The 21997-nt window shown below is 45.6% G+C and overlaps 2 protein-coding genes across 9 annotated transcripts; both read left to right on the top strand.

Moving 5' to 3' along the window:
* The first annotated feature begins 74 nt into the window (after positions 1 to 74).
* LOC310670339 (uncharacterized protein) lies at positions 75 to 8573 on the top strand. 5 transcript variants are annotated; one of them, XM_083425537.1, is made up of 4 exons: positions 75 to 1463; positions 1673 to 1785; positions 3660 to 3806; positions 5881 to 8573. In XM_083425537.1, the coding sequence occupies exons 3-4, from the start codon at positions 3776 to 3778 to the stop codon at positions 7716 to 7718; spliced, it is 1869 nt and encodes a 622-aa protein (XP_083281663.1). In that variant the 5' UTR covers positions 75 to 1463; positions 1673 to 1785; positions 3660 to 3775; the 3' UTR covers positions 7719 to 8573. The 5 variants fall into 5 exon arrangements, with proteins under 5 accessions (XP_083281663.1, XP_083281664.1, XP_083281662.1 ...); XM_083425538.1 differs by lacking the exon at positions 1673 to 1785; XM_083425536.1 differs by lacking the exon at positions 1673 to 1785 and having other exon boundaries at positions 75 to 1641.
* A 4651-nt stretch (positions 8574 to 13224) lies between these two features.
* Positions 13225 to 19163, top strand: LOC310670367 (uncharacterized protein). Of its 4 annotated transcripts, XM_083425603.1 has the most exons (4): positions 13225 to 13337; positions 15314 to 15407; positions 15947 to 18295; positions 18705 to 19163. In XM_083425603.1, exon 3 carries the CDS (start codon positions 15980 to 15982, stop codon positions 17771 to 17773), a length of 1794 nt encoding a protein of 597 aa, XP_083281729.1. In that variant the 5' UTR covers positions 13225 to 13337; positions 15314 to 15407; positions 15947 to 15979; the 3' UTR covers positions 17774 to 18295; positions 18705 to 19163. The 4 variants fall into 4 exon arrangements, with proteins under 4 accessions (XP_083281729.1, XP_083281728.1, XP_083281727.1 ...); XM_083425602.1 differs by lacking the exon at positions 15314 to 15407; XM_083425601.1 differs by lacking the exon at positions 15314 to 15407 and having other exon boundaries at positions 15947 to 18311; positions 18725 to 19163.
* The last annotated feature ends 2834 nt before the right edge of the window (positions 19164 to 21997 follow it).

Below are 21997 nucleotides of genomic sequence, written 5' to 3'. Positions count from 1 at the left end.
TACTCTCAAGGAAGTGGGTAGAGGATTGCAGCCAAACAGCCAAAACCCTTTAATAAAGTAAATGCAGATATGCTTTAATCTTTTTTTTCTTTTTAAAAGTAAGCTTCTTTATGGCTTATGTAGAACACATTTCTGTAATAATGTGCCAGATGTTTTTGTGAGTGGATCTATCCTGTATTGTCATCCCTTGTCTTGAAATGTTTTAACAGCAGAGTCAGGGCTGGTTCCATCAGAAATTGACGGAGTGGGGAAGGTTGAGGGGACCTATGATGCGCCACCTGTCTAGGAAAAGGGCTTGGCCTCCATCACTGCCTCCTGTGGCAGTGAGTTCCATAGTTTAACTATGCTCTTTGTGAAGATGTGTTTCCCTTTGTCTGTCTGGAATCTCCTTCCCTTCTGCTTTATTGGATGCCCCCAGTTTTCAGTGTGATGAGAGAGGGAGAAAAAATTACCCCTAGCCAAATTTCTCCACACCATGCCTTTTTTTCTAAATGAAGCAGAAATCCTTGCACCTTTTGCTTTGGCCTCTTGACCCTTTTGATTGTCATTTTCTAAACCTCTTCCACCTCTGCTATAGCTTTTTTCCAGTGAGGCAACCAGAACTGTATGCAGTGCTCCAAATGCAGTCACACCACAGATTTGTATGATGGCGTTGTGATGCTAGCAGTTTTATTTTCAAAATCTTTCCTAATGATCCCTAACATGGAAATCAGCCACACACTGGGTTGACATTTTCATTGAGCTATCCTAATTTCCATTTCATCATCTTCATTTGTCTTGAGTCACCTTCTCCGGAATGCCTCCTGTGCATATTCCTGCCTTATGGGAGTGGGGCGAAGAAGAAGACTATGATGCGGAATAATATCAGCAGTTGCCATTTGTCGTACTTAATTCTTTATTTGTCTGCCACCTTTCTTGCAACACCAACAAAATGCTCAATTTTTCGCTCGATAGCTTGCAGCGTCAGGGAAAAAATAACACAATTCACACTCAGAGTCACAAAAACGTAACAGAATTTAAGAAGCCGTACGTAATAAATGAAAATGTATCAATAAATGTACAGTAAAATGAATCCTTGTGTAATTCCAAATTAGGTGTAACAATAAAAATACAAAGCAATAAAAATACCAAGTACATAAAAAATAAATCATCTCCTAAATTAAACCTTGACTTCCAACAAAGACTCCTAAACCAAATCCCACTGTGATAGCTCGGTGAGAGGTATGGGGTCCCTCAGCACCCTTAACAAAAACTTGGATTGTTTGGGGGAAGCCATGACTGATTAAAAGTGTAATAATGCTGCTTTGAATATATAGTGCAGGTGGAGGCCTTTGAGACCCTGAAAAGAGTTAAAGTGACAGAGGCTTGTTCCTAGAGAGGCTTTGGAATGCGGAATGGGAAAAGAGCCTCTTCCTGGTCCCGCCTCCTTGGTCCAGGCAAATTTTGAACAGCTGCTGGAGGAGGTGAGTTGCACAGCAGGAGTCTATTTAGGGAAAGCAGAGCAAGAGGGGAAGGGAAGGGGGAAGGGTGCCCAGAGGGGACAAACTTAGAAAGGGAGTGAAGGTGGGTGATCTTCTGGAACACAGGTGGTGGCAGTGGGTTTTCCTCCTTTCTATTCTTTTGCATTCCAAGTCCTGCTGAGTGAGTACATTACATTTACTTTGGTTCCCAGGCAGCTTAAAAAGAAAAGAGAAGAAATCCAGGGTCTTGATAGCCATTGTTTGAAAGTCCAGAAGTAGATGCTGCTGAACTCAGTGGGGCTTCCTTCTGCGTGGACACGTATAGGTCTGTCCTGTTTTGGTTTGGGTTTTTTTGCAATATATAAAAAAATTCAAACAGTTTCACAATTGTCTTCATATCAATAATTATATTATTTCACAAATTGACTTCCCACCCCCACTTCCACAGTGTTTGTTTTTACTCATACCTTTTCACAGCATTACCGTATTTTTCGCCCTATAGGGTGCACTGGCCCATAGGACGCACCTCATTTTTTGGGGGGGGGGGGAATGAATAACAAAAAATCCCCACCCCCCCACCAGCCACCAGAACAGCCGGGAGCGCAAGGCTTGCGGACACCTGCGCAAAGTACGGGGCGTCCTCCGAAGGGCGCCCAGTGCTCCGCACTGCAGGCTGCCGCCCGCAAGCCTTACGTGCCCGGGGGCAGTTCCCCAGGGTGCTGCAGGCTTGCAAACACCTGCGCAAAGCACAGGGCGTCCTCCAGAGCGTGCCCCGTGCTCCGCGCTGCAGGCTGCCGCCCGCAAGCCTTGCGGACACCTGCGTGAAGCACGGGACGTCCTCCGGAGAGCGCCCCATGCTCCGCCCTTCAGGCTGCCGCCCGCAAGCCTTGCGCGCCCGGGGGGAACTCCCGCTGGGCGCGCAATGCTTGTGGATAGCTTCCTGAAGCCTGGAGAGCGAGAGGGGTCGGTGCGCTGCATTCGCCCCATAGGACGCACACACATTTCCCCTTCATTTTTGGAGGGGAAAAAGTGCGTCCTATAGGGCGAAAAATACGGTATATCTTTATCTATTACAAAAACTTTCTCTGTTTACCGTTATCTAGGATTGCCCTGTTAAGATGCTTACATTTAGAGGTAGGGGGCATATTTTGGATTGTATTGTTTTCCTCATTTATATTTGGCCTTTTCCTCCAAGGAACTAGTGGTGGAGTGTTCATTTATTTTTATTTATTTAATTGAATTGATATACCACCCTTTCCCCGGGGGTCTCAGGGCGGTTCACAGAATAAAATCAAGATATAAAACCACAAAATACATAATAAAAATGAAAACAACAACCCAATATTCACCCCCTCTGTTTTATCCTCACAACAACCCTTGCAGCGGTACTCTACCTGTGAGTCCCCAGTTGTTGCACTACAACTCCCATCATCCCTGAGCTCTGGCCTTGCTAGCTAGGGGTGATGGGAGTTGTAGTTCAACAACATCTGGGGACCCACAGGTTGAGAAAAGCTGCTAGAGGAAGGCCAAAATGAGAGACCGTGACCGAATGAAGGTCACTCAAGCCCCATCTGCACTATACATTTATATCAGTAGGATACCACTTTAAACAGTCATGGCGTCCCTCAAAAGATAATTGGAACTGCATTTTGTTAAAGGTCCCAAGGGTTGTTAGAGTACCTCCTATTCTCCCCACAGAGCTAAAATTCTCAGGGTGGTTTAACGAGAAACACTTATTCCCAAGGAACGGCCTTCTCCAGATGCCGTCTTATCTGGAAGTCCACTCCTGTGGTGGTGATGCAGTTGATGGAGAGCTGGACCTTGGAGACCACTCAGCCCTGATACTCACTGGGTGAGCTTGGGCTCAGTCACAATCTCTCAGCCTAAAATATCTCACAGGTCACATCCCTTGAACTTCTTGGGGAAAGGTGGGATTAAAATGCAGCAATAAAAGAGGAGGAATAATGAAGGAATTGGGCCTTTAGTGTTGTGGCACCTGCTGTTTGGAATGCCTTCTTGTTGATTATTATAAAGGTGTTGCTTCTGTTGTCTTTTCGGCGCCTGCTGAATATCTTTCCCAGTCTGCCACTGGATTGGATTTTGCTGGACTTGTTGTTTGCTGCCCTGGGCTCCTTTGGGAAGAGGGATAGGGGTATAAATTTAATAAGGCAAAAAATTAAAATAAATTCTTCAACTCAGCAGGTTAAGACCCAACATGAAAGAGGTTAAAATGGAGAACCATGAAAAAGGAGCCAGGTTTCCTTGAGGTCTGAGGCTGGTGAGGGTAGACAGACTCTTGCTGTGAGGACGATCTCATGCCCCCGGACCAAACTGCAGTCTGTGCAGGTAAGGGAACGGGGAGAACCCACAGCTATTTCTCAAACATTTTTTGATGCCACAATATTTATAGCTGTTAAGAGATGCTTTTCAAGAGATTAGGGCTGTGTGAATGCTACACCTTTAAAGCACAGTCTTTCCCTCAATGAATTCTGGGCACTGTAGTTTGTTAAGGGTTGCTGATAATTGTAACTCTGCGGGGTGGAAACTGCAATGCCCAGAATTCTTGGGAAGGAAAGAACGTGTCTCTCCTGTTTAGTGTATACACAGCCATATGCAATAAATGCCCCTTAGAGAGCCCTGAAGACAGGCTACATACACACCATACATTTAAAGCACCTTTAAGGCACAAGACTCCCTCCAAAGAAGTCTGGGAATTGTAGTTTGTGAAGGGTGCTGGGAATTGTAGCTCTGTGATGGGGAAATTACAGTTTCTGCGATTCTTGGGGGGAAGCCATGTGATTTGCGGTAAATGTATGGTGTGTCTGTAGCCTTTAGGCGTCTTAGTACCATTGGCTTTATTTAAAGCAGAATCATACTAAAGGGTTATGCCTATAAGGAACTTCCAAAAGAAACGGCTGTGGCAGAATCATGCTCCGAGGCTGCAATCTCACTTTAAGTTACTTCCAGCTAGAAACCTCCCTTGCTCCTTCTCTCTCTCTTTCTGTCTCACATAGACAGACACACAATCTATCAAATAGATATAGAAATAGCTCTGCAAACACGTCCCATCTAGCCACAATAGGAAGCACCACTTCTGCCTCTGAACACCACTTGTTGGCAATCGCATCTGGTGATCACTGTGAGAACAGGATGCTAGACTAGATGGATCACTTAACTTTAAAAATAAGTAAGTCCCTAACTGGCATAATAAAATAACACAAAAACAATAAAATAGCTTTATGAGAACAGCAAATCAACAATACTGAAAGCAAATCAACAATACTGAAAGAGGAATGGTGGGGACTGATCTTATGGGTCAAGGAAAGCCTGGGCGAAAATATACATATTTGCAAGATTGCAGCTGCTTAGAGATAATGAAGTCTCAATAAACGAAGTGGCAGAAGTTACTCATAGTTGTTGTTGTTGTTGTTACCACATCTGGCTTGGTTTCCCCAGGCACACTAGGTGGCTTCCAGCAAAATATAAAAAATAATAAAGTGTCAGAATTATGCTTCATGTGTGGTGGGGGAAGGGTCTTCCACAGTGCAGGGGCAAAGTCAGAAAATGAACGTTTTTGGCTCACTGCTGTGTGATACTCTGTAGGGCGCAGTGTCATGAGTTAAAATTTCCTCAGATCGTTGATGTGTTATTACAGGGTCTCTTCAGGAGTGGGCAGTCTTTTAGGCCTCCAAATTATTCAGGGCTTTTATGTGTGTGTCACAAAAGACCTTGAATGTGGCCTGGTAGCTGATGGACAGCCACTGCAGCTCCCTTAGTGTGCGTATAATATGTAAAATAATACTTAATAGTATTGTGAATTTCTATGACAGTGGTGTTTTATCCCTGAAAGCTGGTTTAAAGAGTACAGTGGTACCTCGGGTTAAGAACTTAATTCATTCCGGAGGTCCGTTCTTAACCTGAAACTGTTCTTAACCTGAGGTACCACTTTAGCTAATGGGGCCTCCAGCACAATTTCTGTTCTCATCCTGAAGTAAAGTTCTTAACCTGAGGTACTACTTCTGGGTTAGCGGAGTCTGTAACCTGAAGCGTCTGTAACCCGAGGTACCACTATAATTAAAAACAAATAAATAATAAATACCACTCAGCAATAGTCCCTTCAGAGTAGCTTGACTGCCTCACCTTGCCTCAGGCTTCATGGTTGCTAGGCCAAGGCTGCGTACACATCTTTTAAAGCACAGGGTCCTACACACCCCAAAGAATCCCAGGAACTGTAATTCATTAAGGCTGCTGGGAATTGTAGCTCTGTGAGAGGCAAACTGAAGTTCCCAGGATTATTTGGAGAGGAAAATGTGCTTTAAATGTACGGTGCGTATTCAGTCTCTCTCTCTCTCTTTGGCAACTGTTTCATGACCTCTGGATGTAGGGTGTCGACTCACAGTTGAATCTCTCTTTCCTTCAGATATGGAGTCTATGAATGAGGAAGCTAACAAGAACCCAGAGCTGAAGAGCTCTGAGCTGAGAGAGCCACTCCAGGCAGCAGTGCAGACAGCCAAAGAGCAAGATACCCAGTGCGTTGCGAAGGTGGAAGCTGTTTTGAGACAACGGGTGGGAAATCCGGACGGGATATTAAATAAGACGATTAGATGTTCAGAAAGCAGCAAAGACTTGGATGAAATCTCAGCCAAGGAGGCAAAAGGGAAGGTTGAGGGACAAGTAACCTCAACAGAATGTGAGAACAGCTCCTCCATTGCAGAAGAGAGGCCCTATAAGTGCTCAGACTGTGGGAAAACCTTCTGTAGGAACGCTAACCTTATTAGACATTATAGAACCCACACAGGGGAGAAACCCTATGAATGCACCGTATGTGGGAAAAGCTTCTCTCAGAAAGGAAATCTTGCTATGCATGAGAGAATCCATGCAGAAGACAAGCCGTACAAGTGTTTGCATTGTGGGAAATCCTTCTGTAAGAACGCCGACCTCCTTCGACACCAGCGCAATCATACAGGGGAGAAACCGTATCAGTGCTCCGTGTGCGGGAGAAGCTTCAGCATGAATTCTGACTTTATTATACATTTCAGAACCCACACGGGAGAGAAGCAACATGAATGCTCAGAGTGCGGCAAAAGCTTCAATAAGAAATGTAACCTGGTTGCACATGCCAGGACCCATACCGGGGAGAAACCGTACAAATGCTCAGAGTGCGAGAAATCTTTCTCTACAAACTCGGAAGTCTTTAAACATTACAGAACCCACTCAGAAAAGAAACCTTACGACTGCTGGAACTGTGGCAAGAGGTTCAGGCAGGAATCGCATTTAGCCGCACATAGGAGAATCCACACTGGGGAGAAGCCATACGAATGCTCAGGCTGTGGGCAGAAATTTACTCGGAAAGGAAACCTCGCTCTTCACGAGAGAATCCACACGGAAGAGAAACCATATAAATGCTTGGAATGTGGCAAATCGTTCCAAGCAAACTACAAACTTGCTGCACATCAGAGACTCCATGCAGGAGAGGCTCCATATGAATGTCCGGACTGCGGCAAAAGCTTCATCCGAAAAGGGAGACTCACAGCACACCTACAGTTCCACTCAGAGAAGAAACCATATGAATGTTTGGATTGTGGCAAATCCTTTGTGATGAACTCCGATCTCCTTAGACATCAGAGAACCCACACAGGCGAGAAACCATATGAATGCTCAGACTGTAAGAAAAGCTTTAGCCGGAAAGATGGCCTTCTCAAACATATAATCATCCATTCAGGGGAGCAATCGCAGACGTATGAGAAACCCTATGGATGCTTGCACTGTGGCAGAAGCTACAATTACAAGCAAAATCTCATTATCCATATGAGAAATCACAGCGGAGAAAAGCCCTATCGGTGTTCAGACTGCGATAAGGCCTTTAATACAAACTCTGAGCTTACTAAACATCGGAGAATGCACACAGGAGAGAAACCGTACAAGTGCTCTGAGTGCGGGAAAAGCTTTAGCCAGAAAGGAGACCTCATTGTCCATGTGAGGATCCACACAGGGGAGAAACCATATAAATGTACCGATTGCGGCAAATGTTTTAGCCTTAGTTACCTTGTGATCCGCCACCAGCAAATGCATACAGGGGAGAAACCGTTTCTGTGTTCTGAATGTGGGAAGTGTTTTGGTATACGCTCAAAACTTATTCGGCACCAGTTGACTCACACAGGAGAAAAACCATACAAGTGCCTGGAGTGCGGTCAGTGCTTCACTCGTAAAACGAACCTTTTCAAACATATGGCAGCCCATTCAGCGAAGAAGCCATAGAAATCCCCTGGAGCAGGCATTGGGTTGGTCCATGATTGCTATAGTTGTATTCCTCACAAGCGAGTGCACACAGAGCAAAGCAATGTTCCTAATGGGGGAAAGTTTCAATCTCCCATCAGCCTCAAAGTAGCTTATATGGCACAGTTAATTTTCTAAGAGCAATAAGATCCTTCAGGAAGCACTTAATAAGCAAGGGTCAGTTAAGGAATTGTGTGCTCCAAAGGGAGGTAATTGAAATACAGAGCATAATCATAATAAAATACAGTCGTACCTTGGAAGTCAAATGGAATCCGTTCCAGAAGTCTGTTTGACTTCCAAAACGTTCGGAAACCAAAGCGCGGCTTCTGAAACTCTGGAACTTCCTGCAGCCAATCGAAAGCCCCGTTGGATGTTCAGGTTCCAAAGAATGTTCGCAAACCAGAAGACTCACTTCCGGCTTTGTGGCATTCGGGAGCCAAAACGTCCGAGTACCAAGGCGTTTGAGATCCAAGGTACAACTGTATGTTCTATAAAGATGAAAATATAGATTTTAAAACTGAAATATTTGTGTGAAAATGAATGAGAGTTATTCAGCAGGAACTAGCTTTGGAAGGCTACAAATGGATCTGGGCTAGGAGACCACCACAAATTATATCTGTAGATTGGAAGGAATATATATATATATATATATATATATATATATTTGCTTTCGTAGATTTTCACGGGTACAGGAATGCAGGTTTTGGTGTCCTCGGGTGTCTTCCCGTGTAAAAGTTGGGGTGTCTAGGCGACGTTTCGACGAGGTCTCACTCGTCATCTTCAGGCTGGTGCTTTCGGCTTCTTGTTACTGGAACAGAGCAGGATCTCAGTGTTTGAGTTCCTATAAATACTCACAACATGAACAAGCGTGACGACACATCCCGCTTGCCAGACATCTGGAAATTAGCCCTCCCCACAAAATCTGACACTAGATCCAGAGGCACACAGAACGCCATCACCAATCAACCACACCAGACCCAAACCCAGACCCTCTCCACAGATAAATTACAGACACCATCCAGTAGCCAAACCAGGGTGGCACCTCCGGATGCTGCACCCCCCTGCAATCCCTACACAGATCTGGCTGGCACAGGCCACAAAACCACAGCTCGCCCCTATACACGAAGCCAAGCCAGAGCACAGCCAAGTGCAGTACAGCCATCTTCTCAGAAAAACTCTTCACAAAGTTCAAGAGTTCAAGACACGAAGGCTTTAGCAACTAATCCACACCTAATGACCCACCTAAGTGGGATTCAGGAAATCACTCAAGAAATCACTCAAGATATCCCTCAAGTAATTAAGGAACAAAAGAAGAAAAGGCACACTAGCCTGGGAACCTCCTCTCTGCCCAGAACATTGGAGGCTATACACCACACCTCCTCAACAGTATTTATAGGAACTCAAACACTGAGATCCTGCTCTGTTCCAGTAACAAGAAGCCGAAAGCACCAGCCTGAAGATGACGAGTGAGACCTCGTCGAAACGTCGCCTAGACACCCCAACTTTTACACGGGAAGACACCCGAGGACACCAAAACCTGCATATATATATATATATATATATGCAATATCAACAGTATCTGATTCTTTATTGACTTTCTCAGACACACACATTGGTAATTCAAACTTATTGCTTTACTGTCCAAAATGTTATCTTAGAATGACCGGGTATTTATTACCAAATGATCCAAAAATATTATTATTGATCTATTTACAAGGGTTAGTAGTGGAGATGGATCTGGCTCTGGTTTCGTATTTGCTGAAAGCAGCAAAAAGAATAATTGCTAAAGCGTGGAAGACGAAATTGGCACCATCGATTCTGACTGGTCTGGAAAGTTAGTGAATATCATAATACTATTATTACCGGTTGTCAGAGCTGGCTCCTGGTCCCAGCTCACAAAGGAGCAACGCTAGCCGGTAGTAAAGTATCAAAGTCTTTATTGAAGAATAGTTTCCATTTCCAAGCCTCAGCGTCCCAGCTCTACGTCTGGAGTTTAGACCGGCGAAGCTCCGTCTGAGTCTCCGCCCCCTGTACACCAGTTTAAGACTCTAGCCTTACTCCACCTCTTCCGTCTCTCCTTTCTCCTCTGGGTCCTGCTACCCCCCGGGGTCCCTTCCTTCCTGGATTCTTCCGACGCCGACATGGACCCCCCTGACTCCTCCCTCTCTCTACGGCGGGCTTTAGGACCTGGCTCCCTATCCGGGCTGCCAACTGCTGCACCCTCCTGTACATTTGAACTTGGCGCGCGCGCGCAGCCTTCCACCTTCCTCTCGACCGTTTCCTCGCTCTCCGATGGAGGCGTGGCCACTCCTGCCTCATGTCCTCCCGCTGGCAGCGCGCCACCTGATCCCGATGTCTGGGACTCCTCCCCCCTACTGCACTCTTGGGGGGACGCTGGTCCTGATTTCCAGCTGCTGCTCTCTGAGTCCCCTCTGGCCCCTTCTTCCCGAGGTGTCCCTCTGGGCACTCCTCTTGCCCTGACTATGGGGGCCCCTTTCTGTGAATCCTCCGATTCACTGGAAAGACTTGGAGACCTCGGATTGCTGTCATCGCTGACATTTCCTTCGGACTCCTCCCCCTCGCTCTCTATTTCCTCCCTTTCCTGTGCCTCTGCTCCTGAACCCCTGACACCGGTCATTTATTACTTCACCAGCAGGACCAAGGGTAGGTTACAACAATTTAAAATTCTGAAAAACAGTCAAAACAGATTGCAATCACAGGAGTTGGGAAAAACACATTTTTGAGTGTCCAAGCCTGGTGTAAAAAGATGGTAAGGAAATACATGAACAAACATTTATAAAGAAAAAGGGCTCCTCTCAGAAAGAAGAGGGCAAGGAGAAAAAGGAAGTGCAAAGCCCCCTGAGGGGAAATTAGGGCTGGTCCTCGCCCCAACCAGGGCTGGATTAACCATTAAGCAAAATAAGGCCATGCTTAGGGCATCAAGGTTAGACAGGCATTACAGACATTTTCCATTGCTGGATTTACCATGGGCCATATGATGCAGCTGAGCCAGGTTCCACAAAGAAGGCTCTTGCAACAAATGGAAAAAAATTCATATTATATATACAATAATAAAAAAGAAATATAAAGTGGAAGTATGCAAAAATAAACATTATTCTCCATCTTACTGTAGGCTTTCTTTCATTTCAGATTTTTTTTTTTACAGTTTATTGTTCATATTGTTTATGAAGGACCAGGTGCGCAGCCTGGGAGTCATTCTGGACTCACAGCTGTCCATGGAGGCGCAGGTCAATTCTGTGTCCAGGGCAGCTGTCTACCAGCTCCATCTGATATGCAGACTAAGACCCTATCTGCCTGCGGACTGTGTCACCAGAGTGGTGCATGCTCTGGTTATCTCTCGCTTGGACTACTGCAGTGCGCTCTATGTTGGGCTACCTTTGAAGGTGACCCAAAAACTACAACTAATCCAGAATGCAGCAGCTAGACTGGTGACTGGGTGCGGCTGCCGAGACCACATAACACCGGTCTTGAAAGATCTACATTGGCTCCCAGTACGTTTCAGAGCACAATTCAGTGTCGGTGCTGACCTTTAAAGCCCTAAATAGCCTCGGTCCAGTATACCTGAAGGAGCATCTCCACCCCCATCGTTCTACCCGAACACTGAGGTCCAGTGCCAAGGGCCTTCTGGTGGTTCCCTCAAAGTGAGAAGCCAAGTTACAGAGAACCAGGCAGAGGGCCTTCTTGGTAGTGGCACCCTCCCTGTGGAATGCCCTCCCACCAGATGTCAAAGAGAACAACTACCAGACTTCTAGAAGACATCTGAAGGCAGCCCTCTTTAGGGAAGCTTTTAATGTTTGATGGATTACTATATTTTAATATTTTGTTGGAAGCGGCCCAGAGTGGCTGGGAAAGCCCAGCCAAATGGGCGTCCTGTTCTCATGGTGGCCAACAATATGACTGTGGGAAACCAGGAAGCAGGACCTGCCTGAGCACAAGGGCCTTCTCTCCTGCAGTTTCTAGCACTTTGCATTCAGAAGAATTAGTGCCTCTGACAGATGAATGCAGAGGACTTTGTGGAGGAGTCTGGTTGGCTGTGGTGAGAAGCAGGATGTGGGAATCAAGAGGTTTTGGGTTGGATCCAGCAGCGCTCTGGACACATATTCCCCCCCCCCCCGAATTCTTACCTGTGTTTTTGGGGACTGCCGTGCCATCTCACTTTCTTGTGTCCTTTATTTATTTATATGTATCTGATAAATATGGTTATTTATCTCCTGCCTTCCAAGACAGCTCATGATGATGATGTAGTAGGCTTCAATAATATCAAAAGTTGAAAACCTGTGGAGGCAAAACATCTAAAACCAGCAAAAATGATTCATAATAGCCTTGGAGAAAAAGGAAGAATCTCCCATGACCTTTTTTAAAATCAGGAAAGTTGAGAGTTTCACATGAATGAGGCCGCCATTGAGAAAGATTGCTGCCTGTCAAGCTAATATTGAACAGAATAGTCTTGACTCTGAGTAAGGCAACTTCTTATGCTCTAATGCTACATATCTCTTATTATTCTGATATTTTATCAGATTCATTAAGTATGAACTTCTAAGAATTGTTGTGAAAAAATAATAAAACGTTTGAATTTGCAGCTTTAAATTACGACCGCACAAAAGTGGTGACATATTAAAGTGTGTTTATGATGCTGGTCCACTTTTTTATTATTATTATTAAAGTAAAGTCATTTCATAATGTGTTGCAACATTGGCAGACCTGGTCAATCCAGGATTGTCTCCCCGCAGCCCCACCCCCAGAGACTCTGTAATACTGGAACCCTTGGAGATATGTATTCAAAATCCCACTACGCCATTAAGCTCAGTGGGTAACCTTGGTCCAGATGCAGAGTCTCAGCCTGGCCTACCTCACAGGATTGTTGAGTGGATAGAGTTGGGACAGAGCATGAACCTCAGGCTTGTTGTAGGAATGGTCTATTATCTGTCTGTCTGTCATCTATTCTGTAAACCACCCTAAGACCCCCAGGTGTAGGATGGTATATAAATTCAATATCTATCTATCTATCTATCTATCTATCTATCTATCTATCTATCTATCTATCTATCTATCTAACAAATAAATGCAGTGAAACTTAATTAGGTGCCTTAGGTCCACATAAGTTTTTTTTTTAAAAAAAACCTAGACTTTCCCCTTTTGCTTGTGATGCAAGAGTTTAAGGCATTTTTGGCTGCCGAGTTGTATACACAGGCGAGAAACTGCTCATGCAGCCCAGAGGGTCATAGAATTATAGAATTGTAAAGTTGGAAGGGGTCCTAAGGGTCATCTAGTCCAGCCCCCTGCAATGCAGGAATCTCAACTAAAGCAAAACAAAACCAGCACTTCTGAATTTTGTTTGTTGTTTTTTTGGACAAGAAGCCACAGGCAATCTAGCACAGGGCACAGAGTGACAGCACCAGCAGCCGTGAGCTTTTCCCCATGCAGACTTCCAGAAGGCGTTAAAGTGAGAGAGATGCTTGTTCCTAGAGGGGCCCGGGAATGCTAGGCAAGGCAGATGGGGAAAGGGCCTATTCCTGACCCGCCTCCTTGGTCCAGGGGAGGGCAACTTTTGAATGGCTGCAGGAGGAGGAGGAGGACGAGGTGAGTTGCCCTGCAGGAGCATGTTTCGGCTATGCAGAGCAAGAGGGGAAGGGTGCCTGAAGGGGACAAATTCAGGAGGCGAAAGAGCTGCATTCTGGTTTCCTATGGCAAGGGAATAGGCGCCTCTCTCCCCCCTTTCTTTTGTAAGCCAGTGGCAGAGCATCTGCTTTGCATGCAGAAGGTCCTGGTTCAAGCCCCGGGGGCACATCCTGGTAGGGTTGCCTGAAACCCTGGAGCGACCTTGCCAGTCATTGTCCTGAGCTACGTGGACCTGTGGTCCTGTGCTCCTTATCAGGGTTAGAAACTCCGATATATAAGCTAGGTGCCAAATGACTCCTTAAACCAAGGTTGCAGTTGCCAAAATGGAATGTTTTAGTTGCCCTTTTGGGGGCAAGAAGCCTCTAAAATTTTATTTCTCAAATGATGAACTGACTGTGACTGGTTCTCAGATAAACATCTGGCTAGTTCCGATGACAGGCTAGGTTAAGAGCTTTGAGAACTTAAAGAAGAAAAGCCATTTGATCCAGGGACAGGCCGCAGAGATACAGTCAGACCTCGGGTTACAGACGCTTCAGGTTGCGTTTTTTCAGATTATGGACGCGCCGAAACCCAGAAGTACCAGAACGGGTTACTCCTGGGTTTCGGTGGCCGCCCATGCGCAGAAGCGCTAAATTGCGCTTTGCGCATGCGCAGAAGCGCTGAATTGCAACCTGCTCATGCACAGACGCAGCACTGTGGGTTGCGAATGCTGTGGGTTGCGAATGTGCCTCCCGCACGGATCCGCAACCCAAGTGTCCACTGCATTGGCCTATTCCGACCTCTTTTTCTTAAGGGTGACTGCTCCTGCTCAGGCTGCACAGAAAAAAGCAACTGGGTTCCAGAAAGTCATTCCGATGGTGCAGATAAAATATAACTGATAGAATTTCACAGTGTTGGGTGAAAACAGTCCCGATCCAATGATCCCCAGGTGGTGGAGATGTCAGGCACCATCCTCGTGCCCATATGTTGTTTGTTTGTTTGTTTGTTTGTTTGCTTGTTTGCTTCATTTCTATACTGCTTTATATTTTTAAGAAAAATCTCAAAGCAGTTTACAGCATATTAAAATGTCAGTAAAATAATCCAGAATCAAACATTTCTGAAGAAAGTCAAATATAGAGTATACAGCCAAAGCAGCATAATTAACGGAACTAAAATATTATCTTAAAGATTTCAAAATAAAACATTTCAAAGGAGGTCAACTACAGAATACATTTAACAGAAACAAAATTAACAACAAAAAATTTAAAGAGATAAAACCAATGCTAAGTGAAGTCAGATATAAAATTCACATTTAAAACAGCACAACTAACAAGAGAATAAAATATTATCATAAGCATGATACGGCTGTTTGGCAGGCATAAAAAGATGGGGCAAAAGAATCCAATAGGGGTTTGTTGTCAGGCATAGCGATGTTCCTCCGGTCTCACCAGGCACCTGCCCCCTAGGCTAGGTGGAAAGGGCCTTGCAGGGAGTGGCCTTCAAGACTCAGGGCCAGCCGATGTTGTTGTGACTACAACTCCCATCATCCCTGATCACTGACTGGGGCTGATAGGAATTGCAGTCCAAAGCATCTGGAGGGGAAGGGTGCTAGCTCAGAAAGCAGAGAAAGAACATTTCCTTTGCATTCAGAAGGCACCAGGGGCAATCCCAGGTGGGACTGGGAATGTCCCCTGCCTGAAGCTCGGGGGGGCAACTGCCACTCACACAACAGCACTTGTGAAGCAATTAGCATTGTGTCTTTGGCTAGAACAGGGGCAGGCAACCTAAGGCCTGGGGGCCAGATGCGGCCCAATCGCCTTCTAAATCCGGCCTGCGATGGTCCAGGAATCAGCATGTTTTTACATGAGTAGAATGTGTCCTTTTATTTAAAATGCATCTCTGGGTTATTTGTGGGGCATAGGAATTTGTTCATTTTTTCTTTTCTTTTCAAAATATAGTCTGGCCCACCACATGGTCTGAGGGACGGTGGACCAGCCCACGGCTGAATAAGGTTGCTAACCCCTGGGCTAGAGGCAAAGCATAGCCATCAGGGTGAGTAGCTACTGATAGCCTTATCCTCCCTGAATTTACCTAACCCTCTTTTAAAGCCATCCAAGTTGGTCCTACGCATATTGGAAATACCTCCCAGAGCAATTTCCCAAGTTCTCTGGGAAGGAAGATTGATTGTTTTAACTTCTCGGGAAATTGTAGTTCTGTGGGGGGAGCAGAGGGTCTCCTCTAACAGCTCGCCCCACCATGGGCAGAGGACAGTTCCCATGATTATTTGAGAGAGGCCACAGCTGTGGTTAGGAGTGGCATGTGTGGTGTGGATTTGGCCTTCAACTCCCATCATAGCATCATAGAATTGTAGAGTTGGAAGGGACCACAAAGGTCCAGCCCCCTGCAATGCCCAGCGTGTGTCTTGAATCTCTGACCCTGAGGTTAAGAGTCTCATGCTTTACCAACAGACCTTATCAGCATTGCCAATGATCAGGGGTGACAGGAGATATAGTTAGCAACATCTGGAGGACCTTCGGTTTTGCAACCTCCAGATTCAGGACTCACTCAGGAATTTTTCTTTCTTCTATAAGGAAACTCTGAGCAGAGAAGATGCCCAGGATCGTATGCACAAAAGCCCTTGGCTAAGGAAACAAACGTGGGACATCTACCAAAGAGAGGGTCCCTCAGCATGGAGGGAAGGCAGAAGGCAAAGGCATCCAGAAACAGACATGGATGAGCCCATTCTGTGTGCAAAAAACTTTAAAGATTTAGATGCCATCGCAGCCAAGGAGGAGATTGAGGAAAATGACAAGCAAGTGGCTTTGACCGAATGTGAGATGGACTCTCCAAGGTCTACATGCACCCACATGGAAGGGAAACCACATAAGTGTCCAGACTGCGGAAAGTCTTTCAGCATGAATTCTCACCTTATTAGTCATCAGAGAACCCACACGGGGGAGAAACCGTACGGATGCTCAGCATGTGGTAAGAGCTTCTCTCAGAAAGGGCACCTTGCGGTCCACGAGAGGATCCACATGGAAGAGAAACCGTACAAATGCTCAGAATGTGGGAAGTCTTTCTGTAAGAATGCTGACCTCACCAGGCACCACCGAAACCACACCGGGGAGAAGCCGTACAAATGCGCCGATTGCGGGAAGTCGTTCAGCATGAACTCCGACTTCGTTAGGCATTACAGAACCCACACGGGAGACAAAATGTACGAATGCTCGGACTGTGGGAAGAGCTGTGGAACGAAGAGCCACCTGGTCGCTCACCTGAGAATGCACACTGGAGAGAAACCGTTCGCCTGTGCGGTCTGCGGGAAGAGCTTTTCTCAGAAAGGGAACCTTGTCATTCATCAGAGACTCCACACCGAGGACAAGCCCTATAAGTGCTCGGACTGCGGGAAGTCCTTCTGTAAAAACGCCGATCTTGTCAGACATCGCCGAAACCATACAGGGGAGAAACCATACACATGCCTGGAGTGCGGGCGATCCTTTAGTATGAACGCTGACTTTATCAGGCATTACAGAACCCACACGGGGGAGACGCAGTACAAATGCTCCGAGTGCGGCAAAAGCTTTAGCAAGAAGTGCAACCTGGTCACACACGTGAGAAGCCACACGGGCGAGAAGCCCTACAAATGCTCAGCATGCGGGAAAAAGTTCTCCCTTAAAGGGAACCTCGTAGCCCACGAGAAAACCCACACGAAAGAGAGGCCGTGCAAGTGCTTGGACTGTGGGAGATCCTTCAGCGTGAACTCTAAACTCGTCGAGCACCAGCGACTTCACACACGAGAAAAACCGTACGAATGCTCGGACTGTGGCAAAAGATTCCGTTGGATCGGAAACTTCATGTCGCACATACAGTTCCACTCGGGGGAGAAACCCTACGAGTGTTCGCTGTGCGGGAAATCCTTCATTATACAACACGACCTTGTTCGGCACCAGAGGACCCACACGGGAGAAAAGCCCTACAGATGCGCGGAGTGCGGGAAAACGTTCAGTCAGAAGGGGAGCCTTGTTGTACATGAGAGAATCCACACGGGAGAGAAGCCGTACAAGTGCGCGGATTGTGGGAAATGTTTCAACCTCAGCTCTTGCCTCATCCGACATCAGCTAACCCACACGAGGGAGAAGCCCTACAAGTGCGCAGATTGTGGGAAAAGTTTTGGCGTCAGCTCTCGCCTCCTCCAACACCAGCAGATCCACACAGGAGAGCGGATTCATAAGTGCTCGGAATGCGGGAAGAGCTTCGCTCACAGAAAAACTCTTGTCAAGCACATGCAAACACACACACAGGAGGAGAAGCCACAGACTTGCTTGGTGTGTGGGGAAAGTTTCATGGACCCTCCTGCTTTTAGCCAGCATAAGAGAGTCCACGCTGAGGAGAACTCCTATGAAATCGCCATGTTGTGACAAGCATTTGCGTATCGGCCTTTATAGAGGAAATAACCCAGAGGAAGAATGAGGATATCATATCAGATAATATTCATTAGAAGGGAGGACTTTTAAAGGCTCTGATTGTGGAAAGAGATCATGAGGGATTTTTTAATTTATTTATTAGGGAACAAGTATCTTTTCTGTTGTAGATGAGATCATAATTCTTTCAATCTGCTCCCTCACCTGAACGCCACCACAGGTGCTAATGGAGGACCACCTTGCCCTGAGGAGAGAAGGAAGAAAGCAGCCTGAGGACTGCTGTTACTCCAGTCAGGGGAAGTTACGGTTTGAAGCTGTTGCGTCACCAGTGATTCCATTTGGACTTAATTTAGATATTTTGCTAAACATCTCAAGTATTGTCGGTCTTGTTAGAAATGACAAACTGGTGGTTTTAAGACGACTTCTAAGGTATTCCTGATATTGCTGTGGCATAGGAGCCAATTTCTAGGGGCCAAGATGCCTTCACCCCCCCCCCCACTCCATAAAATATTTCAGGGGGCCGGGTCCCAAATATGTAAAATAACTAAGCAAGTAATAGACATCACCCCAGAATTGGCCCTACTAAACATTTTCCAAGACAACAATGCCCATTTACACCACAAAGAACTCATAACCCACCTACTCTCAGCAGCCAGAAGCATCATAGCCAGACACTGGAGAGACCTGTCAGGAGTAAGTATGGACCAATGGTACCAAATAGTATGGGCAACAGCCCTACTAGAAAAAATAACTAATAAACTGAAACTGACACGGGGACAAACAGAAGAAGACGCCTTCACCCCGGTATGGCTCCCCTTTATCACATACACAGCCCAACAGGACAATGACAATAATCCACCAACAGCATACAAATCAATATGGCTAACCTGATCCAAAACACCCACCCACCTCACTCACACGAAAACAGGGGGCCGGGTCCCCCCAAAGTTGATGGGCATCGCCATTGAAATGGTGTGTGCACACCACATCATGTGATCGATTATGTAGGGCAGGGCTTATCTGCCTCCCCCATGTTTTATTCAAGCTAGAACCCCTGTGCTATGGCGAGGAAGCCCCGAGGCTACATATTTGAAAAAAATATGCTTTTAATATTATAAGACTGCCTTCTGAAATAGCTTTGTTTTTACTCACTTTTACAGGTAGTTGGGGTGGTTCAATTTTAGGTAACGTCCAAAACCATACCTGTTTTAATCTGTCATTTGTGTGGCTTGTGTGTGCGTTGACACAATTTACGGTAGTTCAGTTTAGGGAAAGAGAAATTGGATGCAACCTCACTGCATAGCTGACACAGGAAAGGCGTTACATTGAATAATTGGGTATAATGTGTCCTGTAACACCATTAAAAGATTACTTCCTTTTTTATTTATATCAAGGGTCATTCTAGAGATCAGGCTGCAATCCTATACGCCAGTGCTTTCCAAACAGTGTGTCGCGACACATTGGTGTTTTGGCTGCAGTGTGTAAGTATGTGGCACAAACGCTCCCTGCACTCCTCCCAGGGCTGGAAAAGGGTTAGTTTAACCTCCGGTTTGCTAGTAAAGCTGAATAATCATATCACAAAATAATGCATGTCTCAAAAGTGTTTGTCGCCAACATGAAAAGTACAGTGGTGCCTCGCAAGACGAAAAGAATCTGTTCTGTGAGTCTCTTCGTCTAGCGGTTTTTTCGTCTTGCGAAGCAAGCCCATTGGCGGATTAGCGCTATTAGCGGTTTAGCGGCTATTAAAGGCTATTAAAGGCTTAAGGGGTTAGCGGATTAGCTGCTAAAAGGCTATTAGCAGCTTAGTGTCTTAGAAAAAGGGGGTGGGGAGCGGAAAAAAATCGCAGGAACTCGCAAGACATTTTCGTCTTGCGAAGCAAGCCCATAGGAAATTCGTTTTGCGAAGCACCTCCAAAACGGAAAACCCTTTCGTCTAGTGGGTTTTCCGTCTTGCGAGGCATTCGTCTTGCGGGGCACCACTGTATCTGGAAAAACATTCCACTTTACTCAGTGGTCTTTACCTCTGAGTAGACATGTAAAAAACTTGGAAAAAACAAACAACCCTTCAGCCACTTTGAAGAACGGAAGGGAAAGCAGAGAGGAGGAGGAAACGACAGTTTCACTGACTACCTACGGACAATATAGCTTAAATTTCTGGCGCGGGCTGGGAACCTGTGACCCTCCAGATGTTGTTGGACTATAATTCCCATCATCCCTGACCATTGGCTATGCTGGCTGGGGCTGATGGGAGCCTTTGTCCATCCTCTGTAGTTTGTTAAGTGTGCTTGAGAGCTGGTAGGAGACCCCTCACATAGCCACAATCCCCAGCACCCTTAAACTACAGGTCCCAGGATTCCAAAAGGGAAGCCATGACTGTTGAAAATAGTGTAAGGGGGTTTTAAAGTCATGGTTGTGACCACTGACATATTAGCGGTGAGATTATCTTGGATCACTCCATAGTATGAGTTGTTCTGGGATACTTCCCCAGTGTTACTGCATTAATGCCGTCTGGAGGGGCACTTGCAAAAAGGAAAAAAATGGGGTCCAAAAATAAATCAGAACATATGGTAAATTATTATTATTATTATTATTATTATTATTATTATTATTATTATTATTATTATTATTATTTACTATTATTATATTTTATTATTATTATTATTATTATTATTATTATTATTATTTTTTATTATTATTATTATTATTATTACAGGATTTCAGCAGGAATCTGCACCTACCGTATTTACCCGAATGTAATGAGCACCTTTTTTTGGCCAAAATATGTCGCAAAAATTAGGGTGTGCACTAGATTTGATGGAGCATTTACATTCGCCAGCAAATACTTTTTGGGTTTCAAAGTGCTCATTAGATTCAATATCTCATTAGATTCGTGTAACTATGGTATTCCATATGCAGCAGGATGTCTACCCCTAAACCTTTGCAGGTGTAAGCTTAAGTGAAGGTCTGATCGTGTTTAACCGCCCAATACCATCATGAGCAGAAATAATCAAGAATGCACAATAAGGAGGATGGCTGGAGGCCCCCTTCTTCTTGGCTTAGCACTCATGCTTTGCTTGAGGGAAACATACAGCGAGCCAGAACCATGGTTTGTTTCCCTGGCGGCAGCTGGGATGAGGGAGGAGCAAAGCTCCTGTTGTTTAAACCATAGTTTAGTTTAATTGTGGTTTAAAGGAATGTGTGAACCAGGCTGCCAGCAATCCCTGGCAGACAGCTGATATTCTGAGGTCTATGGCATCCGGACCTGGAGTTGGCAGAACCATTGTCTTCCATTGGCCCTTCAGATGCTGCTGAACAACAAGGATGGATCTGTGGCGAGTTGGAGCCTAACAAGAGCCTCACACTGGGCTTAAAGCTCCTGAAAGGTCAGATGCCAAGAGGGTAATATTAAGTCTTTGCATAAATGCATGAAATAATAATAATAATAATAATAATAATAATAATAATAATAATAATAATTTATTTATTTATACCCCGCCCATCTGGCTGAGTTTCCCCAGCCATTCTGGGCGGCTTCCAATCGAGTGTTAAAAACAATACAGCATTAAATATTAAAAACTTCCCTAAACAGGGCTGCCTTCAGATGTCTTTTAAAAAGAAAATAGCTGCTTATTTCCTTCACATGTGAAGGGAGGGCGTTCCACAGGGTGGGCGCCACTACCGAGAAGGCCCTCTGTCTGGTTTCCCGTAACCTCACTTCTCACAGGAAGGGAACTGCCAGAAGGCCCTCGGTGCTGGATCTCAGTGTCCGGGCAGAACGATGGAGGTGGAGACGCTCCTTCAGGTATACAGGGCCAAGGCCGTTTAGGGCTTTAAAGGTCAGCACCAACACTTTGAATTGTGCTTGGAAACGTACATGTTTCGGAAATGTTTCCTGTTCAAGCTAAAGACCAGGCAAATGCCTACAGGAACAAACACAAATATATTATTTACCCCCGTCCTTTCTTCTGAGAAGCTCACAACAACCCTGTGAGGTAGGTCAAGCTAGGAGAGAGACAATGACGGATTTGGTGAGCTTTCCCCAGGTCCTAGGCTCCACCTACACTATACATTTAAAGCACTACCATGCCACTTTAAACGATCATGGCTTCCCCCAAAGAATCCTGGGAACTGTAGTTTGTTGAGGGTGCTGAGAGTTGTCAAGAGACACCCTGCTCCCCTCACAGAGCTACGATTCCCAATGTCCCTTAACAGTCAATTCCT

The sequence above is a fragment of the Podarcis tiliguerta genome, assembly GCF_965153285.1.
Source record: "Podarcis tiliguerta genome assembly, chromosome: 2".
In the NCBI taxonomy this organism is placed as follows: Eukaryota; Metazoa; Chordata; class Lepidosauria; order Squamata; family Lacertidae; genus Podarcis; species Podarcis tiliguerta.
Note: the sequence above shows the minus strand (reverse complement) of the source record. Positions and strands in the feature narration are given on the sequence as shown.

What these genes read in the sequence shown, in the direction of transcription:
- LOC310670339 (XM_083425538.1), top strand. Translation starts at nt 3,776, where the DNA reads ATGCCCCCGGACCAAACTGCAGTCTGTGCAG. An exon ending in CCAAACTGCAGTCTGTGCAG is followed by an intron (nt 3,807 to 5,880) that starts GTAAGGGAACGG and finishes TCTTTCCTTCAG; the next exon opens with ATATGGAGTCTATGAATGAG.
- LOC310670367 (XM_083425602.1), top strand. Translation starts at nt 15,980, where the DNA reads ATGCACAAAAGCCCTTGGCTAAGGAAACAAACGTGGGACATCTACCAA.